General features: G+C 41.3%; 1 protein-coding gene across 4 annotated transcripts in view; it reads right to left on the reverse strand.

Annotated features, from left to right (window-relative positions):
* LOC136879011 (scoloptoxin SSD14) overlaps positions 1 to 27,848 on the reverse strand; it is a 300,668-nt gene that overhangs the window by 70,288 nt on the left and 202,532 nt on the right. For all 4 annotated transcript variants that reach the window (XM_067152702.2, XM_067152701.2, XM_067152704.2 and 1 more), the window contains 2 exons: positions 9,397 to 9,591; positions 2,511 to 2,731 (listed from right to left, as the gene is read on the reverse strand). In XM_067152702.2, the coding sequence (XP_067008803.2) occupies positions 2,511 to 2,731; positions 9,397 to 9,591 (416 nt within the window). The remainder of the gene's footprint in view (positions 1 to 2,510; positions 2,732 to 9,396; positions 9,592 to 27,848) is intronic.

Here is a 27,848-nt window from a genome sequence, read left to right on the forward strand (position 1 = left end):
CTCACTCACTAACTACTCTCACTGACGGTCACTCCAAGTTACTCCTCTCCATATATACCTGCTCTGGGCCTTCCAGAACAGTCCGGATCCTAGATGTATCCAGGAACCTCGCGAGATAGAAGACTCCAGATTAATAGTCGAGTAATTTCCGTCGTCCTCTGCTGTGGGACCGCGGACGGAGGCGAGAGGGCCGGCCTAGCACCAAGTGTTGCTCATGATTGGCGCGCTCGAGCGTAAGGGGGGTGGGGCCGATACGATGACGCCCCCGGTGCGTAGTGAATTGGCATGGCGGACGCCATAACCATTACAATATCCTGGAATTAATGAAGCAGGCCACTTTTTTATCAGGTAGAAATAGCTCCGCTTCTTTTCAGAGTTCGTATAATCTCTTCTGATATTTACCGTGGGACAGCCAACTAAATTTCGAATGGAGAATTTCAGGAGAATATCTAGCTGGCCGGTGTAGACAAACACTGGTATAGATGTATACATACAGAAGTCTCCCATCTACATACGGTGCGGTTCTGTTCTAACCACATAAATAGACATCAGAGAGTAATTTTGGGCAATAGTTCATCTTCCTGGAGTGAAGTAAATCTGAAGTTCCTCAAGGTCCCATGCTGGGCCCATTATTATTTTCTATCTTAATCAGTGACTTTATAATTCAGTAACAGCTTCTAGTTACCATATTTATATGCCAATGATCTGTAGGTTTACAAATACTCTGACCCATATAACATCTCGGAAACCATACTAGAACTCAATTCTGAACTGCTATGGCTTTGCAATTGGACTATACAAAATGGACTCAAAATCAACCCTGAAGAAACTCTGATCATTATAATACGTCAGCAAAAAACTGTAATTTATATTAGATGTGGGAACCTACCTGATGTTGTGTTATATGACACTTACGTTGCACTGAGTAAAACAGTAAAAACAATCTTGGATATATGTTTGATGAAGACCTCTAGTGGGGAGAGCATGTAAAATTTAGTTGTTCAAGAGTGTATCGATCCCTCCATCCGTTACAAAGATTTTTTTAAATACACCTCTTGCAACAGAAATTAACCTAGTCAAAACTCTAATAATGTATACAGTGACGTTCACTCGCAGTTAGCCAGTAAATTACAGAAAGTTCAAAACGTCTGCATTCGTTTCATCTTCAGTGTAAAACCGAGTCAACATAATATCACTCCATATGTTAACAAACTGTCAATGCTAAAGTTCCAAACGAGAAGGCAACTTCATGCCTAGTATCAAGCAGACAATATCCTGAGAACGTCTACACCTCATTACCTAGCATCCCGATTTACCAAGCTCTCGGAGAGTCAGGAACAGGAACATCCTGCCCATCCCCGCACACATCACCCAAAGGTACTCCAACTCCTTCACAAAGTGCTGCGCGGGTCTGGAGGTGCTGACGTAGGGCAAGTCAGTCACAAACCAGTATAAGAGGGAAACTTCAACCGTAAGAAGGAATCTGAACGGGTAAACAAAGCTTGGTTTCCAGTCCTGAAAGCTTTAAAACCTGGAGGACACAATAGCCGCGGCAGACCAGAAAAAGCAACGGGTGATCAGTTGCCTGTCTCCGCCAAGGCAGGTCGATGTACATGGGCTCCTTAATGCTTCAACCATTGGTCAAAGAACAGCAAATCAGAGACCGTCGCCCCCCTCCATCATGGCGGACCAATAATCGAGCAGCGTACCGTAGCCTGCACTATATAATGATGTGGAATTACAACACCACTTCATTCCACTGAGAGCTTCACTGCTATCGAAGTCAGTCGGAACCCTTGATAATGACGAGAGCAGTCTTCTGTTAAACGTCGGGATATTCACATGCTCGTGGACCACGTCCTACAAGCCCGGAAAACACTGACATGATTGTAGCGCCGGCCGTGAAAACCTCAACTGCTATATAAGTATAAGAGGTATTTATGTTCCATTTGAACCATGACTTTTATTACTGTTTTATTTTGATTACGACTATCATTAATTACTATTTATTCTTTTTCTATTTATTTATTTATTTATTTATTTGTTAACCCTAGCTTAGTGTAAGAGAAGGGGCTGCCTGGTCGAGGCGTGCTTGGTTCGCCCGGAAGGACGTGGGTTCGAATCCCCGTCAGGAAATCGTAAAATTTAAGAAACCAGATTTCCACTTCCGGAGGTGCATATAGCCCTGAGGTTCACTCAGCCTACACCAAAAATGAATACCGTGTTCATTCCTGGGGGCAAAGGCGGCCGGGCGTAGAGTTAACCACTCTACCCCATCACGTGCCGAGGTTAACAATGGTGGAAGCCTTTCCTTCCACTCCTCCAAGGGCCTTCATGGCCTGTACGGAGGTGACTTTGCTTTACTTTGCTTTGCTTTAGTGTTACAGAAGGCTTAATAGCCTTAACTATGCCAAGCAAAACAAGGCAAATAAATAAATACATACATAAATAAAACAAGAAATAAAAATAAGTAAATAATTAAATAAATAACTCTCCAATAGAGTACTCACTGTTCTGCGACAGTGAAGAGTTGCCATTAAACATGTCCTCGTGTGCCGCCGCTGGGGCCGTCTCCCGGGCGTTGAGGGTGACGATCTCCCTCTTTTCTCGGTCATAGATGACCATGAAGAATCCTCCGCCTAGCCCCATGCTCTGCAAACAAGCCACCCCTTCGCAGAAGAGCGCTGCGATGGCGGCCTCCACAGCAGAACCGTTCTTGGCGAGGATGTTCCTGAAACACATGCCAGGTTGGATAACAAATGTTTTACTGAAAATGTTAAATTCATTTGCCTTTTGTTTGTAAATGTTGGTGTTTTCTTCGAACATTTAAATAGTAATAAACAGAGGTGCAACCAATATAAAAGGGGCCCGCCTGCCGAAAACATTACATCTAGGACAAAAAGAAAAAAAGAGGGGCGATAACGCATCAGTGTCTAAGGCCAGGGGGGGTCTCTTCCCACATCGCGCTCACTTGTTTCTCTCCCTGGTTGCCTTCTGCGTGACGTCATGTGATATGAGACAGCGCTCGCCCGTCCTGCTGACACATATTAACACTACAGTCTATTTGGTCATAACTTCTGAACCATTCATGCAAATAATGTCCTGACAAGGTTATTGTAATCCTTATAAAATACTGGAGGATGCCAAACAATTTATTTTGATGAGGAACTCTAGGATAATATCGAAATATTTATTTAATTTTAAGGAGTTATATTTTTTACCGCGGACTATAGCATAAAATCGCTTCTAGAGGGCAGTCGGTTGGAAATAGGTATGGGCCATCGTGGACTTTTTTGTAGAGGTTTCTATGCTCTACATTTCGTACGCTTACACTTGGGGGTCTATCATTGGTGGTTCACGCAGCGTAAGCCAAGAAAGCAAGTGACTTACCGACCGAGCGACATTTTTGTCTCTTTCTACGTATTTACTGTATATCGGATCACGGATACATAATAATTTTATAGTGGTTCATTAGTCTACGTGAACAGTGTTCGTGTTGTCAGTATCTGAAGTAGAACCACTGTATTGATTAAAATGCGGTCAACGTATTATGGAAACGTGTGTGGCGCTATAAATTGTCGGCACGTAAAAGAACTCCCGTGGGGCGTAATTACGGCATCTCGAGTCTCAGAAAACCGTAAATGTTGTTAGTGAGACGTAACACAAATAACATTATTATTATTTCGCATATTATAAAGACAATAACGACAACAACCATCATAGCCAGTTAGTTTGCTACGGTGATGGCATAACAATACTTCCTCGTCAGCAATGCTCGGTTATTGAAACACTTTGTAATAAACTCTTGAATATCTCCATTATTACAGCTCGTACGGTAAAAAGGTGTCAGATATAAACGACTGAATGAAAATCACATTTTCTATAATTATTGTTATGTGCTAATAGCCGGGCTGAGTAGAAACTCAAATGGTAGAGCGCTGGCCTTCTTAGCCCAACTTGGTAGGTTCGATCCTGTCTCAGACCGGTGGTGAAGGTGCTCAAATAGATAGTTAGTGGGACGTAAAATCCAATAACATTAACATTATTATGAACTAATAACTTATATTTCTGAATATATTTCGAAGCTCGTGAAATAATACAGTATCCGTGAACCGATATACAGTAAATACGAAGAAAGGGACAAAAATGTCGTGCGAGAAGAGACCTGTTACTGGATCACGGTTATTACAAAAGGGGACCTCACACATCCCAGTCATGAATGGTTAAAAAACATAGCCCAGTACGAAATTTCATTTGGTGTGTTTCACGGTAAGACTCTATCCAGATGCAAAAACGTAATGAAAACTCTTATTCTATTATTAAGTCAAAATTTCCAGTATTCCATGACAAAATAATTTGTCTCTACGTAAGGACCAGGACATTTATTAGGATATGGTACTTTAATGCAAAGAGTAAAGAACTAGCACTGAGAAAATATGCCAATAAGAAGGCCAAGGTTTGGGTTGGTTCATCAAGTAATTAAGTCTCCTGACACGTACGTTTTAATAATTTAATATAATTCCATAAATATGTCGATATGATGTATATTTTCCTATGCCGTTTGATATAAATATTTACTTCATCAGGAAATAAATTAATTGTTTTGAGTTGCATGGCAATGTTTTATTTCTTATCGTATTATATGTCATGTAGGCCTATTTGATAGTTGATGTTCAACCTGCTCAGTATGTGACGAAATTTAACGTATTTTCACGTTTTTAAATCTATTGGAAGTGCCGTTACTTATCGAATCGGAATAAACCAGACTATTATTTGATGAAAGATTGAGAAGATGTTTCACAGGCACGAGAACTTATAGGCTTGCTGTACTGCGACTGTGTACCTTGCTCGCTGTCGTTCATATCGCGTGACGCCATAGCAATGGAAGCCTCAACCGCCGGAGTAGCCTACCTTTTATTCTAGTTACCTTGGTCTAAGGCAGGGCCTCTCAGGGTGCATGCGCGTGGTGCATGCACTGTGCACGGTGCAAGAGACGACTTGGCTTGGTTGACCAGAGTGCAGACCCCCCACTCCTCGATTTGGAGCAATAGCGCTTACTCTCTCTTTCCTCACGCCTGTCTCGTTCGCTCCGCCTGTCTCCCTCTGCCCCACTTGCGCCGTAGCGCTCCAAATCCAAGCTGACTTGAGCCGAGCATAGGCGAGTTGAGCCGAGCTTAGCCGAGTAGCCCAGAGACGAAGCGTTGATCCGAGCCATGCCGAGCGGCAGCGATGCACAGTGCACGGAGCTCTTGCGCCTCTATCTGCACGCGTGAGATTTTGGGCGTTTGAGAGGCCCTGGTCTAAGGCAATGCCTTGTCATTCCTGCCCTCAGCTCCTCGTTTCATTTCATAATAAGAACCATAATGGAGACTCTGTGCCAAGTCTTGAAGTCACTTTTTCCTTGGTCGTCCTCGCCCATTCTTCGCCGTGATTTTCCCTTTCAGCAGATTGGTAAAATAAAGGTATTGTGTCGCAAGATGTGGCCAGTGAATTAGCTCTTCGGGGTGATAACTATTAGGTTTAAATATAACATAAAATACGTATGCAAAATCGCGGGGGGGAGGGGGTGGCTTTCCTCCACCGATGATTTTATCTCAAGGCTCCTCCCCAATAAAAGTGACCGGGCGGATTCTTTCATTATAAAATAATGAGGAAAATATAGAACGCATATATTACTGAAATTAATGTTTTTTACTGTGCATATTTTCATAAAACATGAACAATAATAGACATGATATATAAATAATAGAATGAATGCCAGACCTTAACAATAAAGCAGCCTATTGTTCATGTTTCACTTTGGCAAGTCCATCTGAAACGCGGGAATAACCTTCCAACGTTTGTCATTCTTGTTATAACTATACCTCGGATTTGTAGGTGGTAATAGGTTAGAATGCAAAGTAATTTGGTTTGTAGGAAGTGTCATGCAACCCGTTGCACCACAGTGTAGGAAGACTAGCATAAATTCAAGGAGTTCTATAGGCTGTACGCCTAACATATATGCAAATCTCATAGCATAACCGTTGTACAGTGTAGGGTATACTTGTTACTGGCTTCAGTAAGTTTGCACTCTAACCTATAAGCACCTAATAATCCGGACTCTAGTTATAACAACAGAGTTCAAACAAAAAGATGTAATTTACATTTTTCTGGGCGAGGGGTAATTTACTTATAGGTGAATTATATACCCCTCCCCCGTCCGAGTACTGCCCGAAATAAACACTAGTAGTTAAGCCCCTATGATCCTTTTCTCCCCACCCCCTCCCACCATTTCTTTCTGATTTCGCACCCTATATTAAATGTAGTAATAGATAAATTGTTGCATTCACCGGGCGAGTTGGCCGTGTGGTTAGGGGCGCGCAGCAGTGAGCTTGCATCAGGAAGATAGTGGGTTCGAACCCCACTGTCGGCAGCCCTGAAGATGGTTTTCCGTGGTTTCCCAGTTTCAAACCAGGCACCTTAATTAAGGCCACGGCCGCTTCCTTCCCATTGCTAGGCTTTTTCTATCCCATCGTCGTCATAAGACCTACCTGTGTCGGTGCGACGTAAAGCAAAGTGTAAAAAAAAAAAAAAGGTTGCATTCCGGTGTCATTATCTTTTCTCATCAATTTAATTATTAAATTACATGTGAATTGAATGAAAACGTGAATTCATTCATTCATTCATTCATTCATTCATTCATTCATTCATTCATCCGTAATGGAATGTTCTCTCCTTACCTGCTGGGGTTCAATTCAATTCATTTCATTCATTCAATTACTCATACATTAACGAATGCTCTCTCCCCAGCTGGTGGCTATCCGTGACTAGAAGAGAAGAGTGTTTATTCATTCATTCATTCATTCATTCATTCATTCGTGCATGAAAAAATTCAATCCTTAAATCATCCATTCATCAATTCATTCACTCATTCGTTTAATTCATTCATTCACTTAATTTATAATGTATGTTGTTGTTGTTGGATAACTCTATAAAGACTTGTGACACAAAAGTAAGCGCTAGTTCAACTTAGGAAGGGTGAGATACATGTTTGTCCTAGACTAAATAACACTGTTAACATCTAGGAATAAATAAATAAATAAATAAATAAATAAATAAATAAATAAATAAATAAATAAATAAATAAATAAATAAATAAATAAAAGGTGACTGACCTTCTACGGGCACATGACCCGCCTGAAAACCTGCGGGCTCACCAACAGAATCGTCACACAAGGATAGGAAAGTGTTAGGATTGGGAAGGAAGCGGCCATGGCCTTAATTAAGTCCTGGCGTCCCATTCACCTGGGTGTTGTCGATTTGGTCTGATGGTTATAGGAATTTGGAGATCAGTTAGTGGGGTCGAACTGGCCCGACGCTAAAATATCAAAACCAAGGATTGAAGAAACCTTATCATCCGGTCATATCTTATACCAACTGTCCCAATAAAATGACACAGGACAATATAGCGAATATATATAGCGGCCTTCCGGCCTTGTCTAATAACTTATAACTTCTTCCTTGGATCGAAGAAGCCTTACCGTTCTCATATTATAACAACTGTCCTAGTAAAAAGACACAGGGCAATATAGTAAATATATGTAGCGGCCTTGGAAGACTTCGTCAAAAAATGTGTTCATGTAGTGGCCATTGGGCTGGATTAGGTTTATGCACTTTTCACTCGATTGTGTCTTGTCACCTTTTCAATATTTAAATCCCTCAGAAACAACTAACTTAACATGGAAAGCATTGGACACTGCACTGAGACTGTCTGCGAACTGACACTGAGTCAAGTGAATTGAGGCAGTTGTTGAGGGGTAGGGGTTAGGTTAGTAACGCATTCGAGAATTACTTCCTCTACCTGCCAACTACCCACCCGACCAGTTCAACCGCGACCTTTCGCTATGGAAGAAAAATATATTTGGAATGTTCTGACCGTCAGACCAGTTCGGTACTAAATTCGCCTCATGAGTGGCAGTGACTGCCAAGGTTAGGGAAGTAATGTGAGTGTGAATGTGTGTGTTTGTGTGCGGATGCTTAAATGACCAAACTTTAACACCCCAAAACTGGTTCTAAATATACGACTGGACATCTAATTTTGATATGGTTGAATAAAACATATAAGCAAATTATCACAAAAATAATTTATTCTATTATCACCACCTATTCAATATAAGCCACGTGCTACGTGGGTGAAATCTACATGATACTATATACACTTCTCAGGGACATGTTTCGCCCCTTGTTCCCCTTGTTCAGGGCTCAACGATACAGCGATTTTGAAGATATTCTTCGAATTCTGGAGGAAATGGGGAAGAAAGAAGAGGAAGTAGCAGATTGTCATATATACATACATATATATATGTATATTATTTCAGTAGTGTAGACCCCTTTTGCGGCGCTCACAAGTAACCGATCGTAACAAACGAGCATTCAAAAGAAAGAGAATAGATATTAGCAGCGAAAAAGGCACTCTTATTACACAAATATCGATAATTTCTTTAAAAAGGTCAAATGTCTGGAACATTATTTATTCATACAAGGATTACACTGAAAAACATCTGAAGTTAACATGTTACAATTATAACATAAAAATGCCACATTGCACACTAAGAGCACTGAGGTTTGATATTGTCTATACCCGTAAAAATGAAAAATTAAAATGAAACTAACAAAGATCATAAAATGAAAATTAAGAATTTGCAGATCATTGGGATAGTAACAGTCTTGAGTAAAGGTTTCAATCTTCTTTGGGTACATTAATCCCAAATGTTCTGTATCTGAAGTTGATAAAAAACAATGTCCATTAGTTATAAACAACAGCTGGATATTTAAGAATTTTTTTCTATTTGCTTTACGTCGCACCGACACAGATATGTCTTATGGCGACCATGGGATGTGAAAGGCCTAGGAAGTGGAAGGAAGCGGCCGTGGCCTTAATTAAGGTATAGCCCCGGCATTTGCCTGGTGTGAAAATGGGAAACCACGGAAAACCATCTTCAGGGCTGCCGACAGTGGGGCTCGAACCCACGATCTCCCGATTACTGGATACTGGCCGCACTTAAGCGACTGCAGCTATCGAGCTCGGTAAGAATAAATTAGATAGGTTGAGTGTTGTGATTAAAATGTTGTAAATTTGTTTTTCATCGCGCAAAGCGGTGTCACAATTCCAAGTTAATTGTTGAATTGAGTCCTTGACGTTACGAACATTCCTGCTGAATTTGTTGTACCGAATCTCGATCAGATCGGATATTAGCAGATGGAGGGGTTTCCTTGTGAATAATTTCATATCCTCGACACTTATACTTAAAAGCTGGACATTAAACATGTTCATACCTGTATAGAATACATTACATTACACTTCATTTATTTGACTCAGTAAGGTTCTAGATAAAGCATGACAAGAATTGAACTTACTTGCCGATTTCCGCGCAAGGTACACCGTTCGTTGACACTGCAGCCTTCGAGTAGATTCCTAGTACAGAAGGCGAAGGCGGGAGAGTATCTTCTGTGCCTGCGTCGGCTGGCCGGAGGGCAAAGTAGAGCGCTAGAGCGACGGCTATCACACACAGCGCCACTATTAGGGCAATCAATACCGTGCGTTGTTTGACCCTGAAACAAAGATATCACACTTAATTGAGTATTCGGTCACCAGCCATGAGATGTATCTATAGCCTCCTTACTCACCGGGCATTGCACCCTCCTATTTTCAGTTATTTCAGTCTTTGTAAAAATTAATTAACCTTCATCCGCTCACGCAGACGGCAGATTGTATCATATTGCACATTTCTCGCCAGAAAGTTTAGAAAAGCCTGGGAGGGGCAGGTATTCCTTAGTTAGTCACCTCGTCGCTAGCCGGAGATCGATTTCACCCAGCCCACCACTCCCTACCATCTCAGTACAGTCCGAAAGCTGACGGTGACGGCCAAACTGTCGTCTTGCGAGCGGAAGTGACAATTATTTTTCCATCCCTCATCAGAAGATGTAAGTAAATATTTCCTTAATTTACTAGTATTTCGGAATTATATTCATCTTTCGATAAACTAGTGTGGCATAAAGTTTTTCCTGTCAATTTTTTCGTTGAAATATAGCTTCTTTTTTGCCAGAAAACACTTAACGATGTATTTACCGACCTAGTTACCTAGTATTTTGTTCAGGGCTCAGCGATACAGCGATTTTGAAGATATTCTTCGAATTCTGGAGGAAATGGGGAAGAAAGAAGCGGAAGTAACAGATTGTCATATATATTATTTCAGTAGTGTAGATCCCTTTTGCGGCGCTCACAAATAACCGATCGAGACAAATGAACATTCAAAAGAAAGAGAATAGACATTGGCAGCGACAAATGCACTCTTATTCCACAAATATCGATAATTTCTTTAAAAAATAGTTTAAAAATTTGTAAGAAGTGTGCGATTTGCAAATAGCGATGCTGTAGGAAAATACGCGCCATCATTGCTGTCCACTTCACATTTTGGCCGCCGGGACGCCTGTTTTATGTAATTATAATATGCTGTAATTATCAGTTTATGTTAGGGGCCTATTATTTCAAAAGAAAAATATAAAAATTGTAAATACATAGACTTAAATCTCATTTTTAGTTTTATATGCGTTTTTCTATAAAAACCTATTTCTTGGATGAAATAGTAAATAAAAAATGATCTTGAAGGCCTGAAAATGTGTTAACAGGTGCCAATGCAACATTCGTTAGATCCACAGCTCTGGCTCTTTCGTACCCAGTTCCAGAATACTGCTGTTCTGCATGGTTAAACAGTGCTCATACTAAAGTAATTTACACGCAGCCCAATCAAGCAATGCGCCTCACCACAGAATGTATTCGATCTACTAACGCGCACTAGCTGTCGGTTCTAAGTAACATTCCACCACAACCCATAAGAAAATCTCAGTCATTGCTGAATACATGGAAGAAAATTGAAAACAACCCACTGTTACCAATACATTCAGATTGTCACATATATTATTTCAGTAGTATAAATCCCTTTTGCGGCGTTCACAAGTAACCGATCGTGACAAATGACCATTCAAAAGAAAGATAATATACATTAGCATGACAAATTACACTCTTATTTCATAAATATCGATAATTTCTTTTAAAAATTAGTGTAGAAATTTGTACGAAGTGTGCGATTTGCAAATAGTGTTTCTGTAGGAAAATACGCGGCATCATTTGCTGTCCACTTGCCGCTGGGACGCCTGTTTTATGTCATTATAATATGCTATAATTATCAGTTAAGAAAAGAATTATAATAAAACCAAAAATTACTTCCGGAACATTCATCATGATGCATTTCATTTACTTCCATTCAAGTGGATACCATAAATGTAAAAAAAAAAAAAAAGATTACATTAAGTGGTAAGTAAGACTGATTTGTGTGTGTATTCCTTAGTTCACCAGGGGGTTACTCCACCATATACACTGACTGACAGAGCAAATGCAACACCAAGAAGGAGTGGTTCGAAAGGGATGAAAGTTGGGAAAACAACAGAGACGGCACGGACAAATAATTGATGTTTATTTCAAACAGATATGCAGGTTACACAATGCGCACGGCATCGACTCAGTAGGATGTAGGATCACCGCGAGCGGCGATGCACGCAGAAACACGTCGAGGTACAGAGTCAATAAGAGTGCGGATGGTGTCCTGAGGGATGGTTCTCCATTCTCTGTCAACCAGTTGCCACAGTTGGTCGTCTGTACGAGGCTGGGGCACAGTTTGCAAACGGCGTCCAATGAGATCCCACACGTGTTCGATTGGTGAGAGGTCCGGAGAGTACGCTGGCCACGGAAGCATCTGTACACCTCGTAGAGCCTGTTGGGAGATGCGAGCAGTGTGTGGGCGGGCATTATCCTGCTGAAACAGAGCATTGGGCAGCCCCTGAAGGTACGGGAGTGCCACCGGCCGCAGCACATGCTGCACGTAGCGGTGGGCATTTAACGTGCCTTGAATACGCACTAGAGGTGACGTGGAATCATACGCAATAGCGCCCCAAACCATGATGCCGCGTTGTCTAGCGGTAGGGCGCTCCACAGTTACTGCCGGATTTGACCTTTCTACACGCCGACGCCACACTCGTCTGCGGTGACTATCACTGACAGAACAGAAGCGTGACTCATCGGAGAACACGACGTTCCGCCATTCCCTCATCCAAGTCACTCTAGCCCGGCACCATGCCAGGCGTGCACGTCTATGCTGTGGAGTCAATGGTAGTCTTCTGAGCGGACGCCGGGAGTGCAGGCCTCCTTCAACCAATCGACGGGAAATTGTTCTGGTTGATATTGGAACAGCCAGGGTGTCTTGCACATGCTGAAGAATGGCGGTTGATGTGGCGTGCGGGGCTGCCACCGCTTGGCGGCGGATGCGCCGATCCTCGCGTGCTGACGTCACTCGGGCTGCGCCTGGACCCCTCGCACGTGCCACATGTCCCTGCGCCAACCATCTTCGCCACAGGCGCTGCACCGTGGACATATCCCTATGGGTATCGGCTGCGATTTGACGAAGCGACCAACCTGCCCTTCTCAGCCCGATCACCACACCCCTCGTAAAGTCGTCTGTCTGCTGGAAATGCCTCCGTTGAGGGCGGCCTGGCATTCTTAGCTATACACGTGTCCTGTGGCACACAACAACACGTTCTACAATGACTGTCGGCTGAGAAATCACGGTACGAAGTGGGCCATTCGCCAACGCCGTGTCCCATTTATCGTTCGCTACGTGCGCAGCACAGCGGCGCATTTCACATCATGAGCATACCTCAGTGACGTCAGTCTACCCTGCAATTGGCATAAAGTTCTGACCACTCCTTCTTGGTGTTGCATTTGCTCTGTCAGTCAGTGTACTTTATGAACATGCGAGATTTCTCGCCCGGGTACCCTAGTCCAGGATCATCACCGCAGCGATTAAAGTCGTGGCGCAACAGCAATCAATATGCATGTCAATCATTTAAAAATACTAGACGCCTGGAACAATCAATGGCAGAACCAAAACTCCTTGACACATCATTACTTAATTAAAACTCCTTGGGAGCAGCCCGCACCTCGACGACAGTGGTGTGTACTGAACTGGCCAGGGAAGACGCGGAGGAATACTAAACAAGTGGGGATGGAGGTCCTCTCCTAATTTAGACTGCGGTGAGGAGCAGCAAACCATGGATCATATACTGCTCGAATGTCCCCTCAGAGCGTTTAGAGGCACAGCCTAACACAAGAAGCCGCAGAGCGAATTAACCATCTGAATATAGTATTGTGACTATTTTTATGAACTTCAGATTGTGTGTGTATATATGTGTGTGTTTTTGTATATATTTAATAAATAGCTGATATTCCTCCTTTCATCCTACGATAAATAAATAAATAAATAAATAAATAAATAAATAAATAAATAAATAAATAAATAAATAAATAAATAAATAAATAAATAAATAAATAAATAAATAAATAAATTTACTAACCGAAATATGAGGAGAAATAAATTCATTTTGAAGATTTCTGCGGCATACGTAGTCAATATTTCTATGAATTATTTAATAAACATTTTTGATCAAAACTGTGCTTGTGATGTTTTGACAGAATTGCTGCCCTGGTATTTTTTTTACAACTTGCTTTACGTCGCACCGACACAAATAAGTCTTGTGGCGACGATGGGATAGGAAGGGGCTAGTAATGGGAGGGAAGCAGCCGTGGCCTTAATTACTGTACAGCCCCCCAGCATTTGCCTGGTTTGAAAATGGGAAACCACGGAAAACCATCTTCAGGGCTGCCGACAGTGGGGTTCGGACCCACTATCTCCCGAATACTGGATACTGGCCGCACCTAAGCGACTGCAGCTATCGAGCTCGGTGTGATTATTTTTAAGCGGTGCGGGTAAAGTGGATAAAATATCATGAAAATGGTCAAACATGACGAGCGGCGAGCGCGAGTGGATGAAAGTTAAATACAAAGTCAATATTCTTGATTACAGTGTTTTCAGAAGAGAAACTTTTAATATCCCTTCGCTCTCGACGAAATTTAAAATTTTCCAAATAATGCACTAGTAATGAGAATATGGAAGATACTTTGTTGACCAATGATTTTTAAATGTGGATTTAATTTTTATGTACTCACACCACATTCAGCATTTTTTCCACAACAAAAATAATCTGTGTCCCACATACGGCACACACACCTCAGCCTCATCAAAGGTGTGTCTTGCCAAGGATCCATCCGGTTGTAATAGCCACATGAATTTATTATTATTGATATTATATCAAATTGTGCTACGCCCAATACACTTACTTCATGAGAAAATCATTTCTTTCTTTCTTTCTTTCTTAATCCGTTTACCGTCCAGGGTTGGGTTTTCCCTCGGACTCAGCGAGATATCCCACCTCTACCGCCTCAAAGGCAGTGTACTGGAGCGTGAGACTTTGGGTACTTGGCGAGTTGGCCGTGCGGTTAGGGGAGCGCAGCTGTGAGCTTGCATGCGGGAGAGAGTGGGTTCGAACTCCACTGTTGGCACAACTGAAGATGGTTTTCCGTGGTTTCCCATTTTCACACCAGGCAAATGCGCCTTAATGAAGGCCACGGACGCTCCCTTCTCACTCGTCGCCACAAGACCTATCTGTATCAGTGTGACGTAAAGCAAATAGCAAAAAAAGGAGACTTTGCGTCGGGCGGATACAACTGGGGAAGACGACTAGTACCTCGCTCAGGCGGCCTCACCTGGAATGCTGAGCAGGGCCTTGTTGGGGGATGGGAAAGTTGGAAGGGATAGACAAGGAAGAGGGAAGGAAGCGGCCGTGGCCTTAAGTTAGGTACCATGCCGATATTTGCCTGGGAAAGAAGTGGGAAACCACGGAAAATCACTTAGAGGATGGCTGAGGTGGGAATCGAACACCCATGTACTCAGTTGACGTTCCGAGGCTGAGGGACCCCGTTCCAGCCCCCGTACCACTTTTCAAATTTCGTGGCAAAGCGGGTGATCGAACTCGGGCCTCCGCGGGTGTCAGATAATCACTTCACTATTTTAAAATATGTTGTTGTCTTTTTGAACCTCAATCGCATCTGAGATGTCTACTTACCTCCAACTAGGATCTTTCACGATGTTTCTGACAAGACAAGCTTTAGCTGCTCACAGCAGAAATTATAAGTGTTTTTGAGTCTGGACCGATGACCTAGCTGTTATGTCCCTTTAAACAACAAACACCATCATCATCATCATCATCATCATCAAGAAATCTTGTAAAGAATAAATGTACACAACATGGTGGACGAGTGACTCATTTGTGTATTAGGAAGTTGAGCAACTCGAATCGTCAAGACATCACATTCAGATGTGTCTAGAGTCAGGTCCAAGACGAAACGCTGGTTTGTAGAGCAAACGCCTAAAAAACCTTATATCAAATTTTAATTTCTCTATTGGTTCAAAATAATCCAAGTCCCTCATCGGAAACTTAGACTTTCTTCCACGTGAGCGAAACCATGTTATTGTATATCGTAGCTCTGAATAAGCACCTGCAGGAGGCCTTAACGCTGCCCAGAGCAACCTCAGGGCTGTACGTCTAAGTCATCGTCTTCCTGACAGCAGTCGCAACTCCTCCCTCTCACTGACCGAATGCGAATTCTACCTACCGCTATAGTACGTGCGTAAATTCTGCTGTAATGTGGAAGTGGGTTTCGGAGGTCATAAATAAACTACAGGATACAGAGACTGATAACCTCCTCCAACGAGAGATCCTGCAATTTGACGTTCTACAACAATGGAGCAAGAAATCCCATGGTTTGTACCTGTTGCCATGCACTACTACCTATCTGGCTACAAACCACCGGTGCACCTCACTCTAACGAGGTTTCTGGATAATCTGACAGAGGAACGATGGAGACAATCTGTATCTATCTGTATAAATTTTGACCTCCACCAACATGCAACCGTTCACAGACAAAAATGTGAAAACGTGAATGTGACTCACATACATTTTATAATGTTTTATTGAGATATTTGTTTGACTGGCAAGGTCGACAGAAAGGTTGACTATTTGACGAAGTACATACCAATCTAGTAGCAAAAGGAGCGAATTTGGAATATTCAAGTTACTCAGCAGTGATTAAAAAATATCCTTTAGATTTTTGCACTGAGTTTATTAGTACGTTTTGTTACGGGTGTGTGGGGAGAGAGGAGATGATGAGAATTCCTTGGAGATCAGAGAGTGTGCACCGTCCAACCGCAACATCGAACTGCATTGCTATGCTGCCTACCACCAGGGCGCACTGTCCTTTCAAGGTCCGAGTAGGACTTTGTTCCTCAAGCCACTCGCAAGAGAACTTGACTAGTATCTTCTCCTTCTGAGCATTTGTCATTTATGTATAATTCCCATTTCGCACGAGGAGAGGACTGTATAAAGGAATTCATTTCTGATAATATAGACCACCAGAGAGTCCCTTGGTGAAGCGGTAGGTTGCCTGTTCAATTGAGTTGCCCGTTTGCAAAGTGGCGCAAATGGCCAAAATTAAAAAAAAAAGAGTTGTTGGTACTGATAGGCTCAGTTTCTTACTGACTGTCAAGAGGATTATTTGTCAAGGAACGAATTCGGCAAAAAGCTCTTTAAAATACGTTTTGAAAAACAGATGCGGCTGCAAAGCGGGAGAAGTGACTCCTGGCTCAGGTTGCAAAACGGACTGTCTTTCCATCATGCAGTCGAGGTCCTCTTTTCAGGAAGTAAAATACAATTGTGAACGCTATGATCGTAGAAATTTAAGTTATCAAACAAGAAGACTTGCCGTGAGCAAGGAGAGCCAGCCTACAATTCTGAATGTGAAGAGCACAAAACTCTTATCATGAGAGGCAAACGTTTCCAGAAATATGGCATTCCTTATTTGATTCCGAAGGGGGTCAAACTGAAACCAGCTAAAATAAAGGCTATCAAGAAGCTCCTAAAATAGCATTTTTTAGAAACATAGAGTGGAGAAGATGGAGTTCTTCAATGAAATATTTCTGCAACAAGAAAGTTTGCAGTAGGACGTAGCACCAAATGAGGAAAACCACGCTGAAGATCTTGAGTTTGAACTTATGGATGATAATGATACAGAAAATGTTGCTGGGGACTACTTCTATTTGTAAACCTTTTCATTTTTTCTGTTGATTCTCCGACATTGACTTCGTGGATTTTTTTTTCAATGTTCAATTAAAACAACATCTCTTGCGAGAAATGTCCATTACTTATTTTTGTTTTGTGAAATTATTGTGCAGTCCTAAAGTGACTTATTTTAACATGGGAATTTGATAATAGTATGTGCATACGCCTGCATCAGAATGAAATAAAAGTAGAAATAAGAAGTCTCAGTTAATATTCTATTTTTAAACAAAAATGTTTGATTATTACATTTTCCCCATATACTTCCCGACCTATTAGAAGAAGACTGGAACGTTCCTGACATGACCGGTTTTGCAGCCGATTTCGCACCCATTATGGCCATCCAGGGGTTTGCAAAAGGGGATAACTCTATTCTTCGGTTGCAAAACGGGCTAAATGCAAATTTCAAATAAAAATATTAAGCTAACCTTTTTCGGGAGATAGTAGGTTCGAACCCCACTGTCGGCAGCCCTGAAAATGGTTTTCCGTGGTTTCCCATTTTCACACCAGGCAAATTCTGGGGCTGTACCTTAATTAAGGCCACGGCCGCTTCCTTCCCACTTCTAGCCCTTCCCTGTCCCATCGTCGCCATAAGACCTATCTGTGTCGGTGCGACGTAAAGCAACTAGGAAAAAAGCTAACCTTTGACCACAGATTTCACAGCTTCAACTATTTAAACCGCTTATTTGTCAGCTATTGTCTTCAACAAATATTACAATTTTAGGTTAGCTGTGATAGTAGAAATCAGTTTTCCCTTACTTGGCAACATTCTGTTAAAAGAGACTAGGCCCACAGTCGAAGGCACCCGCAGCGAAAGCACGTGGGATATTGCATATGGAAAGTCATATCGCTGTGCTTTAAAATACACGTGAAATTAGATGCGCTGAGGCTACGACTACTACAGTATATCGACCAACTCATGTAAAACTATAAACCTGAATAATACACCGTGTCTAAGAGATCGAATAACGACAGATACTAACATGACAGAGTACCACCTCGTTATGTCACACTCTAAGGGAGGAATTCTAAGCAGAAGTTGAATGAGCCTTGTAAGAGCCATGTTCTACATACCAGTTTCTATTACCCTCTTAACTGGGTATTATTGATGTGCTTGGTGTAACCTGCCCTGTGTATTTTTTCAGCAGGTTGTTGTTACACAGCAGGATAGGCAGAAAAGTTAGTCATATCATTCACATGTGGTACAAAAAGTAAAATAAAAGCATTTTAATTAATAAATTTTAATGTTAGAGAAATTTTTAACCATTTTTACATTAACTGCAAGGTCATTTACCTGGTTGGAATTTGAGAGTTTGGCCCATATTTTACAGCCGAAAGTTGAAACAAATAAAAGCACAGGGTATTTATAAATATCATATCATGCATGTGACATTCTGAACCATTTTTCATTAACTGCAAGGTCATTTACCTATTTGAAATTTTAGTATTTTGTTCATATGTCTATATGTTAGCACCTAAAATTAAAACAAAAAAAGAAAGGCATATTTACGAATTACACATCATGCTAGTAACATTGTGAAAAATTTTACATTAACTTCACGGTCAGTTACGTCATTTACCTCACTAGAACTGCAGTGATTTGTCTCAGAGATAGTTTTCAAAAAGTAAGGGGTTTTGATACTTTCCCGTTTGGAGAAGTTCATACTGTTTTCTGGCTTATGAACTATCCCCTGCAGAATTAGAAGTCCAATTAGAGATTTTATCTGAGTTAGATTTGTATCCACCCAATCTCTCGCTCGTGACCGTAGTTTCAAGTTCGGATAGGCTTCTAAAAACTGTTTAGCATAAACATGGGTCTGTTCGGCAATAAGTTGAAACATGGCATTTTCTATGAACTGTTCAAAATATTCTAACACATTGGATTCATCGTCGAAGTCCACATTTACACCACTAGCACCAGAAAATACGAATTTCTGACGTGAAACACCACGCGGCGGGAAAGGTTGAAACATGTCTAGCACTTGGTCTTCATCCGATACGTCATATTGTTTATCTTGTTCTCCATTCTCATTCTCTGAACCACTTTCACTATCAGACTCATCATAATCTGTATCAAGCCACTCATCTTTGGAATTCTGAGAACATAAATCGTCACAATCGTTCTCTAAGTGTTGAATAATCTCGTTTCCTTCGAGCGTTTCGAACTTACGCCTTGAACTAGATGCTGCCATATTTGGCCTACTGCGGACAAGTAACACCGTACAGTTGTAAAATAAAAACCAATAACCTTCAAGAAGCGTGATATGTGGTATTTGCTGCCGTAGTGCAGGAAAAACATCAATTAAGACGATAATACACGACGCGGCAAAGTAGCTCGTCATACCCAGGAGATATTCGCGGTAAAAGACGAGTACGTATATATTCGTCATGCCCAGTTAAGAGGTTACGTGATCGATGTCTACACGACAGCACGTGCACCAAATTCAACGAGGAAATGGTTGTGTAGGGGGATACTCCGAGGAAACAGGATATAGTTCCATCCCCAGGCGCCTGTCTTTAACTTGTAAAGAGACACTTGCGTTTGCCCCTTGAAAAAGGCATTTTAAAAATTCAGGCTCTACAACAATCTCAGACACAGTTATGTAAAATCCTACGGACACTAAAGGGAAGTAAATCGTGAGTTTACTGCGTTAGATAAAGCTGATAGAAGAGGCCTTGTAAAACATTGCTGGAATAGTAGGTGAAGACCATGAAGCAGTATGGGTGGTAAGTGAAGAAGAAGTACAGGAACTGGCGAGCATTACCGCTCATGCAAATGGTCACGGCCACTCAAATGCTCGGCAAACTTTGTGGTAAGGAGCATTAAACTAGGTATTAATCGAAACCAACTTTCAACCTATTAAGTCGTGTTACATTTAGTACGTGTTGAAGATATGTTAAGTACAGAAGAAAAATGGCCAACCAGACACCAGTGTGATCCGAACCCACAACCTCCCTATTTCGCGTCGGTTGCTCTACCAATTGAGCTATGGTGGCCTAGGCCATCTTTGTTCTGTTGGAAATGCTATTTATTCGCGACGTCGACCTAAGAAGATCTTTTGCTCCTACTTTGCACCATATGTTGTGAACCTGCGTCTATTTGGTAATGACGGAAGTGTGCATTAAAGACGACATAAACACCCAGTCCCCAGGCCAGTGACATTAATAATTTACAATAAAAAATCCCTGACCCGGCTGGGAATCGGACTCGGGGCCGCCGGGTGACAGGCGGACAAGTTGCCCCCTACACCGCGCGGCTGGACTTCCGCCAGCATGAATAATAATAATAATAATTTAGTTTTATTTCAAACCAGGTTTAAATAGGCCCTGCATTATGCTGCCGTGCTAAGTGTCGACCCGCATTCCCGTGCGTTTGGACACTTCTTAACTAAGTTGTTAGTTTTTTCCTGATACTGCTTTAATCCTCGATTACTTTTCGGTTATTCTTTGTGTTATTCCATCTGAATCCTAGAAAATGAAAAATTTTACGTCTGTGTAAATACTTCCTTCAAAATGTATTGGTCTGTAATATTCTTTAAAGTGAGTATTCTTTTACCTGTAACGTAGGAATTATTTACCACACGGCAAATGAATTACTCATTAAAATTATCTGAAATGGCTTTCCAAGATCTTCTTGCCCTTCCCTAGTGAGGTACGTGGATTGTCTCGGGCTGGGTCAAGCCGCCGGATTGACATGAACCACTGGATTCACGATAGACCCCACAATTAGAACTCGGGACATAATCCACTCGACCACGTGATGTACACAAGAAGAAATGTGATATATATGAACTTATAATTCCATATCACGCTGAAGGATTGATGATATGAGCAAGAGGCACCATTTCCCACACATTTCATAACTTTTGTAAGAAATTTAATTTGGATAACCAATTTTTTAAGGACATTGGGTTAGCAGCCCTAAAAGGCTCGTTAACAATAGTCAGAAATTATTTATACTCTTTTTTCCTATAAGGAGTTCTTCATGGATATCAAAATTATTGACTAATACGATTTTTATTAAGTAATAAGTGGGCTATAATATGGTATACCAATCATTTACAGACATATTTTGGACGATCCTTGTAGTTGTGGATCAAATTTTTAAGCAAGCTTTGTCGTTTTGGTAGGATCCAAATGAAGGAAGCAGAAGAAAGAAAATGCCACTTCCTTCCCATTCCTAGGCCTTGCTCATCCCATCGGCACCATAAGACCTATGTGTGTCGGTGTGAAGTTAAACAAATTGTAAAAAGAATTTGGTCTGCTGAAGAAAGCCACGAAAAGGAACATTTTCAGCACCATCAAGCGCGTCCTGATGCTGTGTACCAGTGGTTCAACCAGCAACCAGCGTCATTCATTGTGGAGCATACAGAACAACGTTGAGACAGTGCCTGAACGGTGGAGGTGATTATCTGTCTCCAACTATCATCAACATGTCAGCTGCCTGTATGGATCAGTGGTACAGTGTCGGCTACTGGATCCCAAGATAGCGTGTTCCATTTTTGAAGGGCGGAAACAAGTCCATTCAACACTTCATCTCTTACGATGTCGGTATGTAAACGATCTCTGGTGACACATTTGGTGTTTACCTGACAAAATTCATTAAAACACAAGCATAGACGCCCAAGAGAGATTCTGTTTACTCTGCCATCTAGTAGGCGTAGAGTAAATTGTAATGTCGAAATTGACGAGTAGATGGCTCACATTAAAATGTCTGCACACAGTAGCTGAGGCCAAACAATGCAATTCTTTTATCAACATGCTCTCGTTCAGATATGGTCTGTGTTGTCCAAAACATACAGTGTAAGTTTCTAGACAGAAGTCACAATTGAATATTCGTTAAACAGTGAGTTTTTCTCATCGATTGGCCGGCAGGCGCTCCCACCTTATCTGCCTACCGTTAACTCATCACTTCTCGTTACACAGCGCAGCGACAGCACGGGAATGCCCGCACTTCACAGTTCAGGTCCGTGTTCAGTGTTGATCTGTCGCTCAAACTGTTCTCGAGTTGTGACGTGTTACTTCGGGGTATAATCCTCATAATGCCTCAACATGTGTTCACGGTAGAGGAAAGGGTATTTATGTACGAAAATTATGTGAAAACAGAGTCTTGCAGGGAAGTCGGTCAGATGCAAGCCCTCCACACAGAGAGACTGTCCGGAAGCTCGTATACAGATTGAAAGGAACTGGTTCTTTATTCGATAAGAATGTGTACATATTGAAGGAAAAGGAAATAAAATCGCAGAAAGATTAGAACATAAGCCTATAAAATCTCTAAGATGACTTGGACAAGAAGCGGAAGTTTCGAAGAGCTCAGCATGGCAGGCCACGAATATGTTAAGACGAACTTACGCGTGCGAATCGGAGTTTCTTAAGACGATGCCAGAAATGTATAGATTTTCAACATCTCCTGCCATAAGATACGAGCTTATTTTCTTAATTCTTAATTACTAATTTCCTTTATTCTTAATTTTAATTGTTATCTCATGCTATGCACGGATAAAATGAGCGAAGTGCTGTGCCGAGCAGCGGGGAGTGATGAGTCAACGGGAGGCGAATAAGCTGGGTGCGCCTACCGGCCAACCAATAAGAGAAACTCACTCTAGTTAGAATATACAATGGCATCCACTACTAGCAATTCAGTACTGTAAGGTGAGATAACCTTGCTCCTGCTGCTGTAAAAGAATGACTGTACCTGCAAACAACGTCATTCATTGTGGAGGATAAAGAGCTACTTGTCTTTACTGATTGGGTTGGATCATACAGATGTCAATGAAACGTGGCAGAACTTATCTCAGATATAATGGTGATCATCATTTTGCCGTCAAATGAACGGTAATGTTGCAACTTAATGACTTAATAACAGGCGCCTCGAAGCAGTGTACTGTGGAAATTGTAGACGCTGTGTTATCTTTACCGTCTGTACTTTGGGAGCACATTACCTTTACTGCCTGAGAAACTCCGTTATTTCCATATGGATGGTCTCTGTGAATTGTTGAACATAAATGTGTCCACCAAAACTGAACTGATAATTTGGAAAAATGACACATGTTCACAAAAACAGGAGCCAGAGAGAGAGAACTGAATAAAGGATGAATGAGTGGATTTATTGAAGTTGCATGGCTATTGCATCATCCTCTGATCCAGACATGGCATAGAGAAATACCCGCAACACGATAGAGGCTTACACTTCATACGACATAATACATGATAGCCAAAAGTCACTACCCATTAAAAACATGAAGGCAATCTTGTTTGTGATTCGAAATTACCTCCTTTTTTCAGATAATTATTGATACAAACATACGCCAGAGTGCAATGCTTCTCAATCAAACAGATTATGTGCACATTTGTTACTTCACTGGTAGAAAAAATATCCAAACACCATGGAATAAGGTACGTAGAATACGGAAATTTAGCCAATATATTTAACATATTAAAGGTACAAGACCACGGGAGAAAATCCATCGCAAATGTGCCATGCTAGTCCATTAATAACCGGTGTAATCGCCTGACTGTTGAATGCAGGCATGCATGCTTTGTGTAGTAGAGGTCCCGGATGTCAGCTTGTGGGGTGGAGTTTCATGCCTGTTGCACTTGCTCGGTCAATACAGGGACGGTTAATGCCGGTTGTGGATGACGCTGGAGTAGTCGTCCAATGATGTCCCCTACGTGCTCGATTGTGGACAGATCGGGAATCGAGCAGGCCAGGGCAACTTGTCGACACTCTGTAGAGCACGCTGGGTTACAACAGCGGCATAGAGGCGTGCATTATCCTGTAGGAAAACACCCTCGGGAATGCTGTTGATACTGGCCTCTTCGTCGTCGAAAAGGCATTCTTGACCCACTCACAGTCACACCGTCCATTTTCTTTTTTTTTGCTATTTGCTTTACGTCGCACCGACACAGATATGTCTTATGGCGACGATGGGATAGGAAAGGCGTAGGAAGTAGAAGGAAGCGGCCGTGGCCTTAATTAAGGTACACCGAGCTCGATAGCTGCAGTCGCTTAAGTGCGGCCAGTATCAAGTATTCGGGAGATAGTAGGTTCGAACCCCACTGTCGGCAGCCCTGAAAATGGTTTTCCGTGGTTTCCCATTTCCACACCAGGCAAATGCTGGGACTGTACCTTAATTAAGGCCACGGCCGCTTCCTTCCCACTCCTAGGCCTTTCCTGTCCCATCGTCGCCATAAGACCTATCTGTGTCGGTGCGACGTAAAGCAAGTAGCAAAAAAAATAAGGTACAGCCCCGGCATTTGCCTGGTGTGAGAATGGCAAACCACGGAAAACCATCTTCAGGGCTACCGACAATGGGGCTCGAACCCACTATCTCCCGATTACTGGATATTGGCCGCACTTAAGCGACTGCAGCTATCGAGCTTGGTAACCCCGTCCAATCTCACAGGTAACTAACGCTCTCGCACAGTACAGCCCGTATTTAAAGCAAACCTGATGTACAACGTCATGGGGCCGCTACTATTTTTCATAGCGCCACGCTAATGCGATTTCCGGAAATTTGAATCAACGTCATCTTTCAGATGTATAAACACTACTGCCAACGTCCGTTAATCTAGCACAACCCCTTCTTGGTGTTCGGAGTTTTTTCCATCAGTGTATGTTTTTTGGACTTTGTTGGTTATAACCTGCTACGAAGATGTTTTCTAACAAAGAAAGAGTTTTTGCTTTAAAAACCTAGTAGAAATGTGGTTATAATTTTAAGGGGACTCACGACTGAAATTTTGAACGTCTACAATTTAGCACTAAACAAAACCAAGGTTAAAACACAAACACATATTAATAAGAAATAGCCCCGCACAAAATTTGGAGTTGATAAGTTAAATGGTAGCAAAGTTATTGACAAATAACGTTCATTTTTATATGTTGCATGGAAAATGTTCCTTGCCGCATAGTTTTCATTTTTTGGGGCTATAATTTGGCAGACTTGTCAAAAAAACTCATATATGTGAGAACAACTCCCGGTTTCTTACAAAATTGTACAGAACTATTTTGATATCCTCCTAATCAATACTATAATATTTAACGTCGAATTAAGACGAAACTTTTCACAGACCTAGACATGCTTTCAACCCGGCATTGGGTTGTCCTCAGTAAAACATATATAATGAATTAAAAACATCGGACACACAAAATGAAATGTTAGATAAAACGCTTTTTCTTAGAAAGCATGATGATAGTTAAAAACTGAGATGTGATCGTTAAAACAGTCTTGAGCTGGAGGTCTTTCTGTTTCAATGTTTTTGTTGTCCCTTGGTGTGCTTCAACTAGTATCTGTAAAATGTTGTTATGTTCCGACATAGGCTGATATACATAAGCATTATTGAAGTTGAACCGTCTGATTATTAGTGTTACGTGGCCCGCTTGTATCACCCGTGTTCCCTGACTCGGGTATGTCCAGTTCTTCAAAGAAAGACAGTTTGAAGCTAGGTATTTAAAACAATTTATTCTTTCTAAAATGTAATTATTTACTAGTTCCTTGCCACAGAATGCCATTATCTTAGTTTTGTCAGGGGATATTTCCACTGAGTACTTTTCTGAGACTAGGTTTAGGTTATACTCTGAACGCTTTAAATCATCTTCTGAGGTGGCAACCAGCACTAAGTCATCTGCAAATAATATTGTGTCGAGCTCTAGATTTATGTTAATCCATATGGAACCATGTCTTGTTTCTCTAAATTCCTGTATGAGAGCATTCATATACATCATGAACAGGGGAGGGGAAATACCTCAACCCTGTATTTATTGTTTTCCACTCTGATAATTTATCGTTGACCTCTACGGAAATCAGGCTGAGGCCATAAGATTATTATTATTATTATTATTATTATTATTATTATTATTATTATTATTATTATTATTATTATTATTATTAATTTTGTACCGGATGGTACACCTTTACGCCGCAACTTTAAATCTTCCGCCAATAAGTACTCCTCTACAGGAGAAAATCTGAACTTTAAAAACTGTATCAACTCATAAGTTTTCTCAGAAGATATCACTACCGTAAATTTTGTGATTACGAAGTTGTCAGTACTGTGTGGAGTTCCACTTGTTTTGTTTTCTATTGATCAAAAACTGTGGACATTCTCTTATAGATGTCTCTACAAAAAACTATGACCATGCACCCTGGTACGAAGGGGAAGAACTTTATTTGAAGAAATTTTGTATTCATAAGTTTTTGTTTTTACTAAATTGCGTTCTTTCATGTGTGGGTTGGCAATATTAATCTTTTCTTTCCGCCTGTTTTGAATTGAGCCAATCCAGAATTTCTGTAATTAAGTTTTGACCAACCATGTATTTCTTCTTCGACTTTGAGTGTATTTTCAAGACGGACCAATAAACAAAGATGGTGTGGCTTGATTATTCATGAAAGGTCTCGAATCTTCCACGAGGGTATAAAAACTGCTGATTTTCTTGTCTCTCGGCCACTCGAACTACATCTAGCATAGTGTATGGAAGTGTAGCAGGAGGCGGGTAGCGCCTCTTCCTTCGGGTAGCAGCTCTTCAACAAGGTAATGGCCGTTTAACATCTTTATTTCTTGCTATCTCAGCAGTGTAACCCTCGGGGAAGGTCCGAAACCTTTTGTTATGTAACCTATCTCTTAAATATGTAACATGTTGTAAAACTTCACATATCTCTAACTGTAAATCGGGGATAGAGAGTGCTTTAACCTCTCGAGCTCCCCTTCCTTTTGATTTGAGGTGACTACGTTTTCGTAACTGTTTTTCTACTCTTCCTTAATGTGTTAAATTTATTCTGTATACGAGTCACCTCCATAGTTTGGGAATAGCCCCTGTTTCATCGGCCTCGCGCCTCTTAGGTTTTAAGAAGTTTCATGTAGGAGTGCAAATTCACGCCTCCATTCTGTTTTGCATTTTGGACCATTTTCTTAACCTATTCTTTTTTCAACGAAGGCCGAGTAGGTTGGGTACAAGATACCCCTGTTTCTTTGTAAGTGTGCCTTGAGGGCAGTTGATAGTCAAGTTTGTTGTGGCCTTTGATAGGCTCAGAAAATTGAGAGCGGGTCAGCTCTTTCTGATGTGGTAAAAGTGCCTCTAGGAGGCTCAATATGGTTGTTGGAGCTAATGCTCCTTGAATGAAGGGGTTTTCTGTCCTTTGATCAAATGTGTGCCTTGGTCAAGTTGGGCTAGTAGCTCAAGGATTGTAAAATTGGGGCTCGAAGCCCAGGCCGTGTAAAGACACCGAAACTTGTGTTTCGTTGGTAAAATTATACCTTGTACCTGATTTGACTTGTTGTTACTTGTTAAAATCTGAAGTTTTGTGTGAAAATTGTTTTGCTATTTTTGAAAATATAACCTTTAATGCCATTGTAATCAATATCTCAGCCTTGTAGTTAGACCCATTCCAGCCCGCACCTTCTTTCACCTCTGCATTCCACAGGTAACCCCGTAACAATTATTATTACTACAGAAATCAGGTTATGTTTGTAAAGGTTACTTATGCTGTGGGGTGTGATCATATATTAGAATATTAAGTAAGGTATTGCTGCTTACTTTGTCAAAATGTTTTTGAAGTTCACAAAGGCAATGTGTGTTTCTACATTAAATTACCTGTGTTTTTATAGAAGGATTTTCATGGTAAAATAGCCATTGCAGCAAGATTTTCCCTTTCTGCAGCCGAATTGTTCCTCTCCTAGAATGTTTTCATAGTGTTTTTATAGTTTATTTTTAATGATGTTGGCATATAATTTATAATTAGAATTTA

This window comes from Anabrus simplex, chromosome 8, assembly GCF_040414725.1.
Source record: "Anabrus simplex isolate iqAnaSimp1 chromosome 8, ASM4041472v1, whole genome shotgun sequence".
NCBI classification, from domain to species: Eukaryota; Metazoa; Arthropoda; class Insecta; order Orthoptera; family Tettigoniidae; genus Anabrus; species Anabrus simplex.